This window comes from Dioscorea cayenensis, chromosome 5 (assembly GCF_009730915.1).
Source record: "Dioscorea cayenensis subsp. rotundata cultivar TDr96_F1 chromosome 5, TDr96_F1_v2_PseudoChromosome.rev07_lg8_w22 25.fasta, whole genome shotgun sequence".
Taxonomy (NCBI): Eukaryota; Viridiplantae; Streptophyta; class Magnoliopsida; order Dioscoreales; family Dioscoreaceae; genus Dioscorea; species Dioscorea cayenensis.
Window position 1 is genome coordinate 30,414,571 of NC_052475.1, and position 18,480 is coordinate 30,433,050.

General features: G+C 32.5%; 1 protein-coding gene and 2 pseudogenes across 2 annotated transcripts; 2 read left to right on the forward strand and 1 right to left on the reverse strand.

The window, feature by feature from the left end:
• The first annotated feature begins 5,446 nt into the window (after nucleotides 1-5,446).
• LOC120261217 lies at nucleotides 5,447-7,209 on the forward strand (annotated as a pseudogene).
• Nucleotides 7,210-9,050: 1,841 nt separating this feature from the next.
• LOC120260259 lies at nucleotides 9,051-12,924 on the reverse strand (annotated as a pseudogene).
• Nucleotides 12,925-13,889: 965 nt separating this feature from the next.
• LOC120259834 (RING-H2 finger protein ATL56-like) lies at nucleotides 13,890-16,047 on the forward strand. Of its 2 annotated transcripts, none has more exons than XM_039267280.1 (5): nucleotides 13,890-14,064; nucleotides 14,177-14,200; nucleotides 14,339-14,416; nucleotides 14,546-14,581; nucleotides 15,671-16,047. In XM_039267280.1, the coding sequence occupies exons 1-5, from the start codon at nucleotides 13,989-13,991 to the stop codon at nucleotides 16,045-16,047; spliced, it is 591 nt and encodes a 196-aa protein (XP_039123214.1). In that variant the 5' UTR covers nucleotides 13,890-13,988. The 2 variants fall into 2 exon arrangements, with proteins under 2 accessions (XP_039123214.1, XP_039123216.1); XM_039267282.1 differs by having other exon boundaries at nucleotides 14,360-14,416.
• Nucleotides 16,048-18,480: the final 2,433 nt, after the last annotated feature.

Genomic DNA, 18,480 nt, shown 5'->3' on the forward strand with positions numbered 1-18,480 from the left:
TAACACAATTAGGGGTGGCAAAAATTCGGGTCCGGACAAAATCGGGTCCGGACAACTACTAATATAAATAGAAAAACTTGTGTCCGGACCCGGCCCGATTTTAAATCCGGACAAACTTGCCTTGTCCAAACCCGGTTTATTTTAAAACCGGGTTGTCCGGATGTTCAAATTTGTCCGAATTCTATAAGCTATTTTTAAGTTCGCTCAAATATTAAATTATACAAAAATAATTTAATTCATATTAAATGTAAAAAAAACATCAATAATCCAAAACTCAACTCAAATTATAGAAAAATCTAAGTCTTAATAGAAAAAACAATATATGTTTAAAGTTTTTAGAAGAATAGGCTTAAAACAAATGGGCCTAAGGTTGCGGGCTTTTAAAGTTTTAGGGGTTAAAAGGGCCCGGTTGTCCGAATTTCTATGTCCGGACCCGGCCCGGATTTAAATTCGGACAACCAAGCCATGTCCGGACCCGGCCCGCATTTGCAAACCTTATGTCCAAACCCTTTTTATTCCGGGCCGGACAAAACCGGGCCGGCGGGTCCGGACAGATTATTGCCACCCCTAAACACAATACACACACACACACACATATAAGATAATTGACCATGTATAAAATATCTAATACAATAAATATTTTTTTTAAAAAAGGGACAACTAAATTTAGTTTTCTTGTCATGTTCGGAACATTTTGCAACAGTTACTTGCAACACTTGCTCGCAATTTGTTTTTTACTGTCAGTTTTTCAAAAAAAAAAAATCAAATAAATCACTGATGTTTTCTAAAATTGGGATTCATTTATTTGGAAAGTGCTTGGACATGAAATAAGGAAATGGAATAAGTAAACCACTTAGGGGCCGTTTGGTTGCAAGGAATGGAACGGAAAGAAGTGGAGGAGTAATAAAAATGAGATGGATTTGGAAAAGACATGGAAATAAAAACTATGTTTGGTTGGAAGGATTGAAAAAGTAGTTTATTGGGAATAGAAAAAGTGAAAAAAAAAGATATGATAAAATGACTGTTACGCCCTTAAAAGGGTAAATGGGTAATTTACCCATCATAACTCTTACTCATCTCCCACCCCCCTAAAAAATGAGAGGCATAGAAACTCCTCCCCCCCCACAAGTACCTCTCCCACTCCTTGCCCATACTCCACATCCAAACAAAGGCTTCCTTAATATAACTATGTAAGCAATGATTCTCATTCCTTTCCTTCAAACCAAACACCCCCTTACCCTTATAAATTTTCTTATTCAGTGCTTTTCAACCAAAACTTTTCTTAATTATCTTGAGAAAAGTAAGCAAATTATATTATTTCACCCAAGATTAAAGGGTGTTAGATTTACCATACTCACCCTCATTCCTTAATTCTTTCATATTGGTAGACAAAAAAAGGTTTACATCAAAATCATTAAACCGTTTTTTCATTACTAAAATCACATAGTACAGTCTTCAGCTAATAAGAGGGAACATGCTTGTGGAAAAGAACATCCCCAATCATGGAGTCCTGGCTTTATAATGGACTCTTGAGCTAAGAAGTGTGCAAGCTTGTTAGCCGATCTGTAAACATGGGAGAGAGTCATCATTGGTCTTTGATTGAGTAGGCAAATGCAATCTACTATAATGGAGCCAAGCACTGTGTTGTCTAAAATGTGAGAATTTATTTCTTGGACTACTGTTAAGGCATCTAATTCGATGATGGCGGTGTTAATATTATTCCTTATGGCCCAGTTAAGTGCTTCCCGGATACACATAGCTTCAACCATATTGGGGGCTAATTTGCCTGGTAAAATTTAAGTACATACACCTATGAGTTTGCCTGCATTATCTTTGCCCACCCAAGCCAATTCGATACATTCCTTATAAGCAAAACAGGTTGCATCACAGTTGAGTTTTTGTAACCCTATTGGTGGGGCAAACCAACTGATTGTTGAATTCTCAGGTATTGATATAGTTGGTAATGTATTCCTTGCCATCTTAAAAGAGTTGGCCAGTAGCAAGTTCGCCTCAGCCATCCTGCATATATGCAAAGTTTGTGATGGGGAAGGCCTGCCATGCTTCCAAACAACCTCATTCCTTTGTTTCTAAATCCCTTATAGTGTGAACATCATCTTTTGTAATTCTTCTAGTGAGCAAACTACCAACTTATGCCCTATCCATTATTTTAGAGAGCCTTGCATTTCTCCAAGATTCCTCATTCCACGTAGGGCCCAAGTCTATTGTGCAAACAAGAAAGCAATCAGTGCATGCTCAGATGTCTCTTCTTGCATGTTACATACAAGACAAAGTGGGCTAACATCTACATGCTTGCTATGAAGGTTGACATTGGTTGGTAAGTAATTTCTCATTGATCTACAGAGCATTTGTTTTATCTTGGGAGGGACATTAATTCCCAAGAACTTGCTCCAAGAGTTGTTGCTTAGCCTGTGTTTTGTATTTGGATTAAGGGCCATGTTTCAGATATACTTGAATGAAATTATTGTTATTTAAGGGCCCGTTTGGTTGATAGGATAAGGACGATAGAATAGGATAGACTATCATATCATATTATTATCTTTTGTTTGGTGTGCTAATAGGATATGATAGTCTTATCCTATTTCTCCACTTTATTCCACCGTCCACATAATAATTAATCTTATGGGGGAGTCAGGATGGAAACATATAGGATATGATAAAAAAATTTAAATTTACTTTTTTGCCCTATTATTTGGTTTCTCTCCCCATCTAGGGTTTCATTGTATCTCTTCTTTTGATTTTTTAAATCCTATGCTTGAGACAAGAAGCTTGTCAACAACACTATTTCATTATTTGAAGTAGGGGTTTTCGCATCCGAATTAAAGGATTCTCCGTCGATCTCGTGCTTGAATAGATTATTTTTCATCTAATTTTTTTTTATCATTTCTTATTTTTAGTTTCTCTGGTCAAATGATTTTTTTTTAAAATTAATTTTGATGTGATTTATTTATTTTGCTATATTGATGACTTTGTGTATGATTTTCTCCAAGAAAATAGGTATGAACTATAATTTTTCTAAGTTGTGATATTGCGATCAATATATTTGTGGACATTATTTATAGGTTATTATTTTTTAAAAATTTAATTGAAACTGATGGTTCCGGTGGGGGTGTGAAGTGTTAAGTTCACTCAAAAACTCACTCAAAGCATAAACACTCACACACAATCAAAGCAAGATAAAGGAGACAAGCAAATTGGTAACCCAGTTCGGCACAACCTTGCCTACATCTGGGGGGCCAGGCTCGGAGAAACAATCTACTAAAAGAGGTATAGGAACAAGGAGTACAACACTCACTCACTCTCTCAATACAAAGAATATCCTCTCAAGATTGCCCGACAGCCACACACTTAACTCTCACCGAAGAGTCTCTCACTTATTGGCTCCATCCTAAATTTTCGAGCAGAATGTCTTATATAGACGCACCGACGTCTTCAAAGTTACCTCTTTTAGAATTCTCCGCGGCTTCCTAACTTGGGCACCTTCTAAAGTTAGATGTTGCAACACCCAGTTGCAACATAGCCCACCTTACTGAACATGACTGAGTTCTAGCCAGACGCACCCGAATCTGCGACCTTCAACCTCCCGGTTCCTTCAGTCCGCCTCGTAGCAGTTGACTCGACCCGAGCTCCTCCTGCTTACAGCTGCTTCCTTCCTCACATCACTTCAGAAGGTCTTCCTCTCCCGAGGGACGTGCCCACCAAGACACACGTGACCATCCTACCGAAGATAGCCACCGAAGATCTCCCGATCTTCCTTTCCAAACTTGGTCCAAGTTTGGTCTTCCAAATGATCTTCGTTTGACTCATGGAAATATTGTTACTAAACTTGATTTTGTCTTCATTCAAGTTTAGCCTTCAATATCTTTAAGCATGATCTTTAATCATCCATGCTTGGATCTTCAAATCTCTAATCATATCTTATGCAATCTTCAATCAATCTCCTCATATGACTAGTCTCCATGAATAGTTCCGTCCATAGATAGCTCTTGAATCTTCCTTTAATATAGTAATGCTAAATATGGTCTTGATGATCTCCTTGGTATGTCTTTACCTTATTTAGTTTGTGTCTTCAAATAGCTTCATACCAAACTAAATCTTTGTGTCTTCAAATAGCTTCATACCAAGTTTAACTTGTGTCTTCTAATAGCTTCACATAATCTTTATGATCTTGAACTCTTGCCAATAATAGAATATTCCTCTCTCTTCAAATAGATCTTTCTAAAAAGGAGCTCTATCAAAGATATGAATAATCATCCCGGATCTTACCAAGGATAGATAATCACATCAAAAATAAAACTTGTCTTTATAGAAAAGATCCTAGTCTTGATGCACTTTCCAAAAATAGTTTATCATCACATGATTGTATTGAGATAAATATCTATAAAATCTTCCATATAGATCTTAATCAAATCTCCACCTTGATCTCCATTAAATGTCATGATAACATCTTTTGCCACATCATCATCCTAGTCATCTTTTCCTTTGATGAGTCACCACATGCCACGTCATCATCCTCTGCCATGTTACCACTTGGCTTGTCATATAATGCCAATCCTACGTCATCAGACTTAACAGAAACTAATAAATCTATCGATAAGTAAATTTTAAGAAAAAAATTCAAAAAAGTCTATTTTAAAAAAGAATATATAACTATATTATAAATGTAATTTTGTCTATTTACATACCATTCATATCATATCATATCATTATCTGGTCCACTTCAAACGTAGAATAGGATAACAAAATGCTATGTAATGGCTTATCTAATGCACATCAAATATAGGATAGGATATGAGATTATCATGTATATATCTTTTCCTACTCTTATGTAGTCCTCATAACCGTCTATATCTTATTGTATCCACCAAATGGGGCCTAAACTACAAATAAGTTGTTGAACCAAAATAATAATAATAATAATAATAATAATAATAATAATGTTTTTCAAAATAATTACCATTAAAAAGTAAATGGCTTAAAAATATTTAAAAAAATTTCACTTTTGTGATAGTTTAAAAAATAATTATTTTAATAAGAATAACAATTTTTAAAAATGGTTTAAAAACCCAAGAAGATGTAATAATAACAACATATTGTTTTCAAAATAAATATGGTAAAAAAATATATATTTTTTTTAAATAATAACTTAAAAACAGTTAAAAAAAAATCTCATTTTTGTGAGTTTTTAAAGAAGGAGAATGCGCATGAAAATAGCCGATATCTTAATATTTTTAAATAACCAACTTATCACTTATTGATAACCTTGGTTAATGTGATGTTTTGAAATTGTGTTGGTGAATAAATTTCATATATGACCATTTTAATAATTAAAAAAAAGTTATATTAGAAAAAACTCATAAAAAAATAAATTTGACGGGAAAATGTTAAAATTTTGGAAAAGGAAAATGTTTAAAAGGCCCCAAGGAAGTTTTGAAATTAGGTATGACACCTTACGATTTCTCAGGGACCATAAGTAAAAATCTCATCGAGCTACATCGATGGCGGCGATCCCTGCGGCCCTCCCTTATTCATCCTCGTCCTCACCATCTCCGACGCCATACGAACGCCCAGCCCCGCCCGCCGCCATCTCCCCTGCAGTCCTCTTTAAGGCGGCGGAGTACGTGATCTCGAAGGTGGACGATCTGCTTAACTGGGCACGCCGCTGTTCCGTCTGGCCGATGACCTTCGGCCTCGCGTGCTGCGCTGTGGAGATGATGCACACCGGAGCTTCGCGTTATGATTTTGATCGATTTGGGTCTTAGCCATCGTCAATCGGATTGTATGATTGTTGCGGGAACTCTCACCAACAAGATGGCCCTCGCTTTGCGCAAGTAATGCTCAAACCCCTAATTTTTATGAGAAATTTCTTGCAAATGCTTTAGTTTCGATTGATTTAGCTTTGGATCTATTTTCCATAGTAATTTCAATGACTTGTTCTTGCCATTACGAGTTTACGACAGGACCTCAGCGTCAATTTGTATAAACTGTTAATTTGTGATCTTGATATTTGGCCCTCCAAATGTCACCTTTGGTTTGTTGAATCACGAGTGACTTCTAAGGGCTCACTGTTTATATAATTGAAAGATCCAATAAAAATGTTGTTTTTGTCCTCTTGGCTGTGAATTTCTAGTGCTTTCATTTTGAGGGTATTCTCTCTGGCTTCAAGTAGGCTTTGTTCAAGTATTCTGTATCAACTATTTTCAGAATGGATGTCTTCCATGCCCTAAAAGAAAGCAAATTGTTTAGGCTGTGTTCTCTGCAAAGTGGAAAGCAGCTGGCCGAAAGTCCTTGATATTCTATTCTCGCCTTTAGAGTTTTGGTATGCTAATTGCTCTGCAATGTTGAATTTTGCTGAAATGTGATCAGCTTTCTCGTAAAATACATAGTCTAGGTTTGACCATGGAGGCTACAAGTTTTTATGAACATGATTTGGATTTGCTTGAAAATTGTTAAAGTGAAACTATATTTACCGGAGTCTTGGAAATGCTAAAATTAGTTTTAGGTTACCAGTTTTGTGGTTCTTTTGATCTTGGGCAAAATCAACTGTTTACTTGCATGATGTGCTTTGCTGGTTACATCTCAAGTTGTTGAACCACAAAACTCAGATGACATATCTCCAGGATTCTCACTCTTTTGAAATTATTTATATTTTTTGGATGGTGAATATAACAAAGTGCTCAGAGGAGAATTTTGTTCCGTAAATTAGTAAACTATCATAGACTGAAGGCTGTGCTGATTTACCATTTATGCTGTTTTGTTTCTTGTACGGTGTATGACCAAATGCCTGAACCTTGCTGGGTTATATCCATGGGTAGTCGTGCAAACGGTGGTGGGCACTACCACTACTCATACTCTGTTGTTCGTGGTTGTGATCGGATTGTTCCAGTTGACATCTACGTCCCTGGATGTCTTCCTACGGCTGAGGCATTTCCCTATGGTGTTCTTTAGCTCCAGAAGAAGATTAATGGGCACAAGGATTTCCTCCTCTGGTGGACCAAGTAAAGCTTTGAATCAGTCTCCAGTGGTCAAATGATATCTTTATGTGTTTCTTTTGTCTTCTTCAACTAATAAGAGAGAACGTTTGCCTTTGTTATTTGTGTTGGTGCTTATCCTGGTTAGTAATCCTGGTGGATTCCTACAAATTTTGTAATGACTATCTGATGAACCTAATGTTTCTCTTTACCTTGTTTATGCTTTGAAGCAAGAATCTTGTTGATTTGTATTCTGTGAGGGCAGATTTTCTGAAGCATCTCTTGCATGTCTTTGGACACAAGCTCCTTGAAGGTCGCTGATCATTAGCATTCAAGAGTTAAAACTTTTGTAAGTATTGATTTCAACTTCTTTGCTCAATATTCATCAAGTTGGCATCTTTAAATGATGACAGTCAAATTGCAGCTCTAGTCATGATTAAATCTTATGCTCATTGGAAAACATGTTCTGCTGGCTTTATACCAATCATCTTTTTTTAATTTTTTCTGCAAAGTTATAATGGACTTAAAAAATAACTAAAGTGAAATGTTGTAGTTTTGGTTGTTATTACCATATTCTTAGACTTAACAAATATCACATAGATTTGGTTGGACTCGTTGGAGAGAATATTAAATTAGATATGTAATCCAGCAAGTCAACAAGTTAAAAATCATGTTCCCAAGCCTTAGAATCTTACAAGTGCCATCTCAGGCCATTGCATTAACTGTTTGGAAGAACATCTTGCATTGTTAAGTTCATTGCCCCAGAATCCTATCCCATTCAAACAAACAACATAGCTTTTCATTGTAAATTGTTTGTTGTTTGTTTATTCAGTATTATATAGGAGGCCGTATAATTTACTATGTAGCATAATATCTACTGTAATCCTAACTTCACCTTTTGCATGATGACGAACTAGGAGAATTGTCGTGTAGACACTCATGAATATAGTTCTTCATCTTTCTTTCATTCCTCACTTTCTTGAAGGTTTAACATGCCAAGTAACCTATAGTGGTAACCTTACTTGTCTCTTGTGTTCCTTTCTTGTGGTTGAGAGGTTGAGAGGAAACTGCTCAGAATCTTCTTCTTCATCTTCTTCTTCTTCTTCTTTGTGTTTTTTTTCTTTTCTCCATTTGCTTATGTGCAATCTCAATTTGCAATTTTGAGGAACACATGATTGAGTTTTCCAGTTATGCCTGATGAGATCTCTGTTGTTAAGAAGGTGGCTCAACACTTTGGTAAAGCAACCTACTTTTATTTATACTGTCATAAATACTACATTGGCTCTTTTTAACATGCAAATCATTGAATACCTTGGTGCTGATTATGTGACAAAGTTTAGTTGTGTCAAGTGCCAATTCTCTTCATGTATTAAATTTAATCAGTAGGGATTCTTGATTAGTAATCAGTTTATTTCCCATACCGTTAGCATGGAATTAAAGGAGGCCATCATCTACATGAAATCTTAATGGTGCGATTTAACAGGACTTTCTCCCCACCACATTCTGCAGAATAAATAATGTAATTGCAACTTCATTATCACTACTATTTAATGCATAATTACACTGTTTGCAACCTTTTGCTGCAGTGGCTCTAACACCCTCTGAGATAGCTCCAACCTGAAGAATCTTCTGGTTCATCTTTTGCATCTTAATTCTTAGTCTCTGAACTAAATCTTTTATCTGAATGTTTAAAATCTCTTTTCATGTTTTGAATATGATTGAACAAAGTCCCTGCTTCCATATCCCAGTTTTGGTATTTCAAGGTGAGACGCTAAATTTCTTCCACTCACATCCGTCTTACAAAGTCTGGTCAAATCTGGTGTTTTTGAAAAAAAAAAATTGCCAAATGAAAGAAATTTGAGGACTCGCTTGCTTTGCTTTGGGTTTTTAGTCTACGTATCTTTTGAGAAAGGTTTCCATATTCGTTGGCTCAAAGAATATAAATATAAATATACATAAATAAATAAATAAAAAATAAAAAAAAATATTATAAAAATCATTCTTATATTTATATTTAAACCTTTATATAATTATATGCCAAGCGTGAGCGACACCAAGAAGGTGCCTTTTTCTTATTCCAGGGTGAAAAACAGCAAAGGAGTTGCCTTGGGTAGATTTTGATCAATTTTTTGGGAATTTCGCCTGCCAAGATCCATTCTTGACAGTTTTTGCTCAATCTGCAACTGGAAAAATTCAATCCCAGCTGGTATTTTTGGAATGATATTTGTGAGTTTTGGTGGTTTGCTTGATTTGGGTTGCAAAGCTGGCAGTTTTTTCTTTTTTGGTTTGTGGTATTTCAGTGGGGTTGCAATGAGTTCTTTTTGGGCAAGAGATCATGAGATCTTAGGAGTTGTCTTGTAGTGGATTGGTTGTTGGAATGGCTGGAGAGGGTTGGATTGAGCTCAAGTTCAGGCTTTTTTATGGCACCGACATCTGTCCTAACAAGTATGATCCTTCTTCAACAGTTGCGTCTCTCAAGGAATCCATACTTGCCTGGTGGCCCCAAGGTGAGATCTTTTTGGTATTTGATTTATTTATCTAGTTGATTTTTATCTGTATGTATACTGAGATCTAATTTTGTTCTGATTTGACTCCTGTAGATCCATCCATGCATATGGTTTTTGTTTTAACTGCCCTTCATTCTTGTTTCCTTACCTTAAATGGTGAATTTTGAGTCAAAATTATGGATACTGGACGTTGATGAATTGCTTTTGAGTTGTCTGCTATATTTTCTATGATTTTTCTCATTAGTATTGGTATAGTGCTCACATAAGTTGCCTTGATTTATATGGATTGGTTGTGGGATGTTGACAATCTTAATGGTTCTGTATTCCTCTTTTGCTATCATCCCAAGCATTATTGTAAGATCTCTTGATATAGGTTTATCTTTTAAGACAATTGATTAAACCTTTCTACTTCTGTTTTTTTTTAAACTTTGTTGTGGTTTCTGCGTGGGAGTCTACTAATGAGGAATTCTGATTCCATAAAACCTCTTCTTGCAACCCTTCTTAATATTGTTTTTGTTTTTCTTTTTATAATTTCTTGTGGAAGGTGTTTATCTATATTTTTTGCTTTTAAACTTTGCTGTAGGTTCTAAGTGTGAATCTGCTAATGAGGAAATCTGTTTCCATGAAACCCACTCCTTGCAACCCTCCTCAAGGTGTTTTTTTTTTCATCCTTTTATGTTTATGTTTATCATATGCATTTTCTCTTTATGCTTGCTCTTTCTACAAATTCTGTTTCTCCAGTCAACTTGGGTGACAATGCTGTAGATCAAGTTTTAAAAGATCACTATTTATTTATTTCCATCAAACTGATGCAATCTGGTCACGTCTGTCTAATAATGCTTGTCCATCAATACTCTATTTCCTTTTATTTGTTATCATAATCTGAATAGTTTTATTTGTCATCTATATTGATGTTGAGTAACTTGCAAATGTTATGAAATGCACTTAACAGTAGTTTAATTTACATAACCTACTTTGTGGCTATCCATTACATTATCAGCTTCATAAGTTATCCTGCTAGTTTACTTGATCACTATGTAGGAATCTTTAGCATCAACAGTAGAATATAGGACATAAATTTTAGTGAGACTCAAATAGTTGTTAAACTTATACTGTGGAAAATTATTGTATTATGAAGAAGGCTGTTTATACCAAAGCTCTCAATTTAACACCATTTGCTTCTTTGCATGCTTAATATGATTAGATTGTGTTTTGCTTTACTTTTTGTTGTTTTCATTTTGATGATTATGTTTTTTCTACACTTTCTGTATAGGAAGGAGGTTGGTGGTGATTTATGAATTTGGATAATGGCAGGATTTAATTGTACTTGACTTTTCAAATGTTTTTACTTTTAGATAAAGAACTTGCTCCAAAAACAATAAATGATGTCAAGCTGGTTAATGGGGGAAAAAATACTGGAGAACAATAGGACGCTTGCTGAGTCTAGAGTAGCAGTTGGTGAACTCCCAGGTGGTTTATTTACTATTCATGTGGTTATTCGGCCTCCCTTACCTTATAAAAACCAAGGTTGTTAGACCCGGACCGGTCCGGCCGGTTCAACCGGAAAAATCGGGAACCGGCCATGTGGCCGGTCCGGGTATACCCCATTGATCCGGTATTAAAAAACCTGATGTTAACCCGGTGACCCGGCCGGGTCAATCAGGTCATAATGTTTAATTTTTTTTTTACAATATTTAATAATTTATTATTATTTTTTCATTAGAAACCACAAAATCGTGTATATTTATTAATATTAATTTATAATTTATAATCAATAAATAGAATTACAATATATATATATATCATAAACATACCAACAAAAATTAACATTTAAAAATAAAATATATTAATGTGTTATGTAAATACTTTCTAAAAATTTAATTTATTAAGAAAATAAAACAATAAATGAGTGTAATTTTATTATAAAAATATAAAATTAAAGTATTCTAATTAAATAAAAAATATAAGAAAATTTAAAACAAAATAAAAACTCAATTGAGATAAAAGAATTAGTGAATTAATTTTTTATTTATTTTCACAAAATCAACCAATAAATAAATAAATAAATAACACCGAGATAAGTTCGATAATTATATATTAATATATTAAATTTGTAAATATTTAAAAAATGTAAAAATAAATGACATAATTAGAAAACTCTACTGTATATAAGGTCATTTATCAATTTAAATATCAAATTTGAGTAGGTTTTATAATATAATTATGGGTTTAATATTATATTTGCTTATTATTAATTATTATAATATTTTTTATATTTAATTATTGATCCCGGTTCAACCCCGGTTTGACCCGGTCGAACCCATTGACCCCTGACCCCTGGGCTTAGCCGGGTCATTGCCCGGGCCGGGTCTGACAACTTTGATAAAAACAATAGTATTTTGTGGATCCATGTATGTATCCTTCCAGGTTATTTAATGTGTTATTTGAGGCTGGAATTTCTCTGTTTCATTTGAGGTCTTTTTAACCGATATAACTATATCACATCTTCCTGCAGTTTAAAAAAAAAAAAAAAGAAACTACACTTCAATGCGCAACCATCAGAGTCTTTGTGCTTGAAATGGATTGGTATAGTTTTAGTCTGATGATGTTCCATTATTGTATGGTTTTGAGTTCTTCCGTCTACTTTGGTATACTATTGTTGGAAATATAGTATCACATCAGTTATGTGATAGAAGTGTAATGAGTTTATATATAGGTATAGGGGTTAAGCCACTAAGTCTTGAGACTTTTTGGTGTAAGACTCCTAAGCCCATATAGGGCCCACTAGTACTAAAATATAAAAATCTAATATGATATCAGAGCAATATAGTGGAGCCACCGATGTGGTACAAGTCCATGTGTGTATGACCTCCATGTGTGTAGGATCTTTGAGACACAAGTAATGTACAAGTCCATGTAAACAGACCTCTGGTGTACTAATCTGTACAAGTTCGACCGAGTTGAACTTGAGGGAGGGTGTTGGAAATATAGTACCACATCGGTTGTGTGATAGAAGTGTAATGGGTTTATATATAGGTATAGGGGTTGAGCCACTAAGTCTTGAGATTTTTTGGTGTAAGACCCCTAAGTCCATATAGAGCCCATATAAGACCCACTAATACCAAAATATAAAAATCTAACAACTATGATTAATTAATTTTTAGAGTTTCTTCCATCTAGTCGGCATACTCAGAATTCTTCTTTCACCCTCAATTGAACTAACTTAAGGTTATTTACTAAATTTGGTTTAGTGCTTAGAGAACCAAAGAGTGGGATTTGTAAAAACATGCCAAAGATGTTGTAGTGTGTTTTTTAATAGCTTTAATTTTTCATCTTTCACCTTCATATGAGAATTTGAGATTATCTTGAGTGTGAGATTTTGCTTGATCTGGCTCTTCAACGCCGGCAGAAGCCCGTTGCCTAGCCATCATTGCAGTGGTAAGTTAATTAATTTATTAAATTATTCATTTAACAAATAGTTTATTTATTTATTTATTTATTTATTAGGGGCCAAGAGGGGTTGAGCTAAAATTATATGACACAAGTTTATCCAAAAATTTAATTGCACGTATATATTAAACCCAACCCAATCTTAGTCATGCTGCTTAATTCGTTTTGCCTTATTAATGTTGTGTATTCATCTGGAATTTGAACTAGGAACAGGGCGTGTACGAGTGTGAAGTTAATATTTAACCATATTTATGTCTTTATTTTGTGTGGATTTTGAGTTTTGATCTCGAGTTCTTTCCGAAATAAACATGTTAGCAAAGGAACCTAGTGTCAATAGACCAAAGGTGGTTAACATCTTGCATGTATTCTATCAAGTTATTTTTATATTAATAAATACAAGAAAAAAATAATATTTTCCTCTATTTATAATTTTAAAGATTTGTAGCATTTATTTTTAACCTTTTTTTTTGTTTTCATATTTTAATATATATATTTTTATTTTTTTAAAATAAAGTAAAAAGTATTGTATAATAGACACACCTTCAGAGGGGCATAGATGCATATATTTGCAGGCCTGAATTCAGCCCACTGGGTTCTCTCTAGGCCGGGTCGGGCTAACGGATTAACGGTTTTGAATATTGGCCCAATCAAATCCAAGGATCCTGGGTTTCAGGTTCAACTAGGATTGATTCGGAGTTTATCCTGAATTAATAATAAAATATTAAAAAAATATTATAACAATCAATAATAACAAAATATGATATAATATATAAATTCACATTATATTCAAATAAATATACACCAATTAAAAAAAAATAACCCTAGATCCTCCATCTTTTGGCTAGGCAAGCTAGCCAATGAGCCACCCAGCCCATGGTCAATCCAAGGCCTACCTTTGTCAATGCTCGTTTTCTAAAAATCCTCTGATATAACCGCAATCACAACAAGCAAATATATGAAACCCCAGCTGTTTCAACTCATTTTTCAAGAGTCTCTAAAATTTAATTATTAATTATTATTTTTTATATTTTGGCAGATCACCATGCATCCCATTATTTTTTTAACACAAATTCTTATACTGGCATCCGTCTTAGCGGGTTTCTATGTTGTCATTGCAGGTAAGTTTTTTTTTTTTTGTTAACTATTTATTTTATTTTCAATTATTTCTTCTTTCAATATAACCTATAAATTTTTGTTATAAAGTTGATTAGAATATTTTAATCTTAACAGGACCTCTATCTGGCATTACCCCAGGTAATTATTTGTTTTATTTAAAATTTTGTTATAAAGTTAATTATAATTTCTTATGAAAATTTATATTATTATTACCCTGTTTTTTTTTTTTGAATAGATACATTTTATATTATTTGATTATCAATAAACAATGTTTAGATTATTTTTATAATGGGATAGACGGATATGACACTCCGGCTCACTTCCATGCTAGGAAGCTTCTTAGCCCAGATATAGGTATGTTTTAGCTTTTTATTTATAAACTTTTTGTAAGCGTCTTTTATTAACTTTTATATTTTTAAATGTATCTTTTTAATATCCATCAGTTTAATTACCTTATATTTTACCTCAAATTTTTTTCTACAGAGGTCCAATCTGGTTCATTGAAAGGCATAAATAAAGGTAAGCTAATACTTTGATCACAGACATTTAATATGAATTATTTCGTCTTAACATTATTAATCGGCCAATCATATTCATTGTGATTGTGGTGGTATTGGTAAAATATTTAGGCTTTGTCATTTTTTGTCATTTACAATGGGCCTGATGAAAGCCCACCAAGGTACCTCTTTACATGGATTTATATAGCCCCCATTTTGACATTGAGATTGAGTACCAATCTCAATGTGAAAACCTGGCACCCATCAAAACATTGATTTTCAATGTTGTCAAACCTGCCTTGGATATTGGCCCAGCCAAGTCCAAGGATCTGGGTTTTACGTTCAACAAGGGTTGATTCGGAATTTATCCTGAGTTAATAATAAAATATTAAAAAATATTATAACAATCAATAATAACAAAATATGATATAATATATAAATTCACACTATATTCAAATAAATATATACTAATAAAAAATATAAATACATGATCAAAATTATAACTATAACAAATACAATTAACATGAGTTAATGAGATAAATTTACACCATTCTTATTTCTTTATATCGATTCTCTAATTAAATGAATTTTTAGTAGAACGTGCTTTAGTTTGGCTATCTTCAATTATTTGTTGTTTTTAGGATATTTATGATTGATATATGCATTCATGATTGATGATTAGAGGCTTCTAAATTTGATCTATATATAAATTTTTTCATTAGAGAATTATATAAATCTAAATCTAAATCAATACTCCCATAGTTAGGTTTAAATTGACATTAATTTGTATAATTTCATAAAACATTATTTAAAATCTGACATTTTCACATTATAAAAGTCATTACTTGGGTTTAGGCATTTTCTACTTAGGGTTTTAGTCTTAACCATCAACATGATTTGAAATTAAGAAATTTAATCTATTAGCTTTAGAACTCGTCACCCATCAAAACGTTTATTTTGTATTATGATAATAGTGTAAACATCTGCTACATATTATTAACGAGAAATTAATATTTGCATGTATGCATGATTATACATTTTTATTTATTATTCAGTAAAACAAAATATTTTTAATATTAACTTTTTTATTATATATTATTAATCAACGCAGATGGGCATCAAAATTGGTGGACTCAATTCACAAACTTTTTTATAAAGAAGATATTTCTGTCAGCACTGTTGTTTTGGTTTGCTTTTGGGCTATTTTGTATCCTTATAGTAATTGTCATTGCACTAGTATGTTACCATATTTTTCATACATATAGTCGTCGACATGCGAGAGATATAGAGTTAATTCCAATTTCTTCGCATAGAGGAGTTGGTGATATAGAGGAGGCAGGTCAGGCAGAGTGCATTATATGCATCGAGCCATACCATGGGGGTGATGATACTCGCACACTATCTTGCGGCCATGTTTTTCATGCGAGTTGCATCACCGAGTGGCTTACACGGAGTACGATTTGCCCTTTATGTCGAAGAGTGCCTTAGTGTGTTTGTCATTATTGATGATATTTACATATAAATATTTATATCGGACTTGTATTTGTAAGTATTGGACTTGATTGTATTTATAAATATTGGATATCATAACTATAAAATACTTACTTATATTGTGTTAATATGTATATTTTGATGTAAATAGGTCCACGTTGTCAATATATATATCAATAAATATTTGAAAACTATTGTTATAACAAACTATTTTATTAATTAAATTAGCTATAGTTAACCTCCAAACCCAGGTTTTGCTTTGGTGGGCATGCCCAGCTTGTCTAATTTTTTTTTTAATTGGAAGTATTATTTATTGACATTTGTAAAAAAAAAAAAAAGGCTTTTAAAATGCTTCAGGTATTTAAATCATGACCTTAATCAACAGACGTAATAAATTCATAATAAATGATGTCATTTAAGATGTATTAATAATAGGTTAACAACATCATAAGTGCACAATAAATATGTAATTAAGAAATATTTATTCAAAACAATATATAAGCATGTTTTAGTATCTTAAAATTCAATGAAACACATGGATCTTCAAATGGGGTTTTTGTTACAATTTATTATGTTGATTCTTATTTTAATTAGCAATGGAAGAGTTGAAAGTATTTCAGAAAATAATGTAGAATATGGGAGGCAATTTGGTTCTTTGAATAAAATTTCTATCAAGACCATTGAGGTAAGTAGGGTTTTAAATCTTTTTTTCTCCAAATATGATGGTTATGTATTTATTTTTAGAGTTTTTTTTTATGTGAAAGTAAAAGAAAATCCTATTTAATATACTTGATTATGCATTTAATTCTATTTAATTTTTTTGTTGTTAAAGATATAATACTTGGTGATCTATTATCTATATATTCTTTTTAATACATTTTGTTAATGAAAGTTGTAGGATTTATCCTGGTTATTTGCATTAGCATTTGTTATTTCTTCACTATTTTAAAATATGGAAATGCAAGTGGCTTCTTTTATTTTAGTTGAATCTTTCTATATTTCAGTTAATCTATTCTCTACATGTAAAGTTATGAATTAGCTATTTGCATCTTGCACTCTTTTAAAAACCTAGTTGGTGACATGAGAGAATTAAGAAAATAGAGATTGAAATATCTCGTTTTATCACATTTTGTGAGACTGCAATTTTTGTGCAGGTGTATTCGCCAAATTTGGATGATACTAAAGTAGCCACTAGTTTTTTTTTTCTCTTGATGTTTTAGGTGTGGAGTTTCTAAAGATTTTACTAGTAAATATTTAACCATTGTCTTTTTTTTTTCTTTTTTTTTTTAACAGTCAAAGTTTTTTCGATTTAAACCATTAAGGAAAGAGCATAACTATGCTTAACATTTCCCCAAGCATCTAATTGGTCTTGTCTTATCCATATTTTCTATTTTACTCATGGCTGTAAAAAGTAGATTTTTAAAAATAATTATTTTTATTACTGATTTATATTTGGTTTGTAATAATATATTTTTTTTTTGGAAAAGTACAAAAAACTCCCTTATGGTTTTTGGCTTTTGCAAAATAAGGACACATGTTTTTTTTCAATTCTATGAGGCATAGTTCCCAGATTTATAGAAAGGGAAAATTGTCAACAATATTAAACTTTTTCTTTTTTGGTATTGGCAAAATCGTCCATTCACCTGAAAACCAGCAACACGGCATGAAAACATGGTTTTCAAGATGATTTTGTATGATTTTTGGGATTAAATTTTGTGAGAGATTAATAAACTTTATATATATATATATATATTTATGTCATATGAGTTAGGTTTTAAATGAAATAATGATTTTGCCAATGCGAGTTAACACTGTTAAACGATTTTTTCTCTTTTTGTAAATCTGCGAAATCACATGACATAGAATTGAAAAAAAAAACTTTGGTTCTTATTTTGTAAAAGGCAAAAATCACAAGAGTTTCTTTTTTTTATATATATTTTCTCTCTTTCTAATTTTATATAGTGCTCACAAACATGACTATTTTATTGTTTAGGACAAACATGGAGAAAGATTTCATTGTATCAACATGTATGAACAACTTGCTTTCGATCATCCTCTTCTTAAAAATCACACCGTTCAGGTTAAATTATCTCAATCCTTCTTTATAATACTCAAAATTTAATTAATTTATTAATACAGTGGTAGATGTTTTTTTATAATTGAATCATTGATATTAAATATAATTCAATCATTGGATTGCATGTTAATTGCACTGAAAAAGCTCAAAATAATGATGATGATGATCATCGTTATTGTTATAATAATTATTTGTAATTTTTTTCTTTCATGAACTTTCCAATCATAAATTCTTATTTGCTTTACTAATATCTAGATATCTTATTTGAAAATTTTTTGAGTAAGACTTTGTTAGTACATGTGCACAGGTAAGTTGTATATTTCCAAAAGAAATATTTGATGAAGCTCCAGAAA

Bases quoted from the DNA above. Each gene is read 5' to 3' on its own strand.
- LOC120259834 (XM_039267280.1), top strand. From the start codon at position 13,989: ATGCATCCCATTATTTTTTTAACACAAATTCTTATACTGGCATCCGTC. The intron at 14,201-14,338 runs GTAATTATTTGT...AACAATGTTTAG, and splicing joins TCTATCTGGCATTACCCCAG to ATTATTTTTATAATGGGATA. The intron at 14,582-15,670 runs GTAAGCTAATAC...TAATCAACGCAG, and splicing joins ATTGAAAGGCATAAATAAAG to ATGGGCATCAAAATTGGTGG.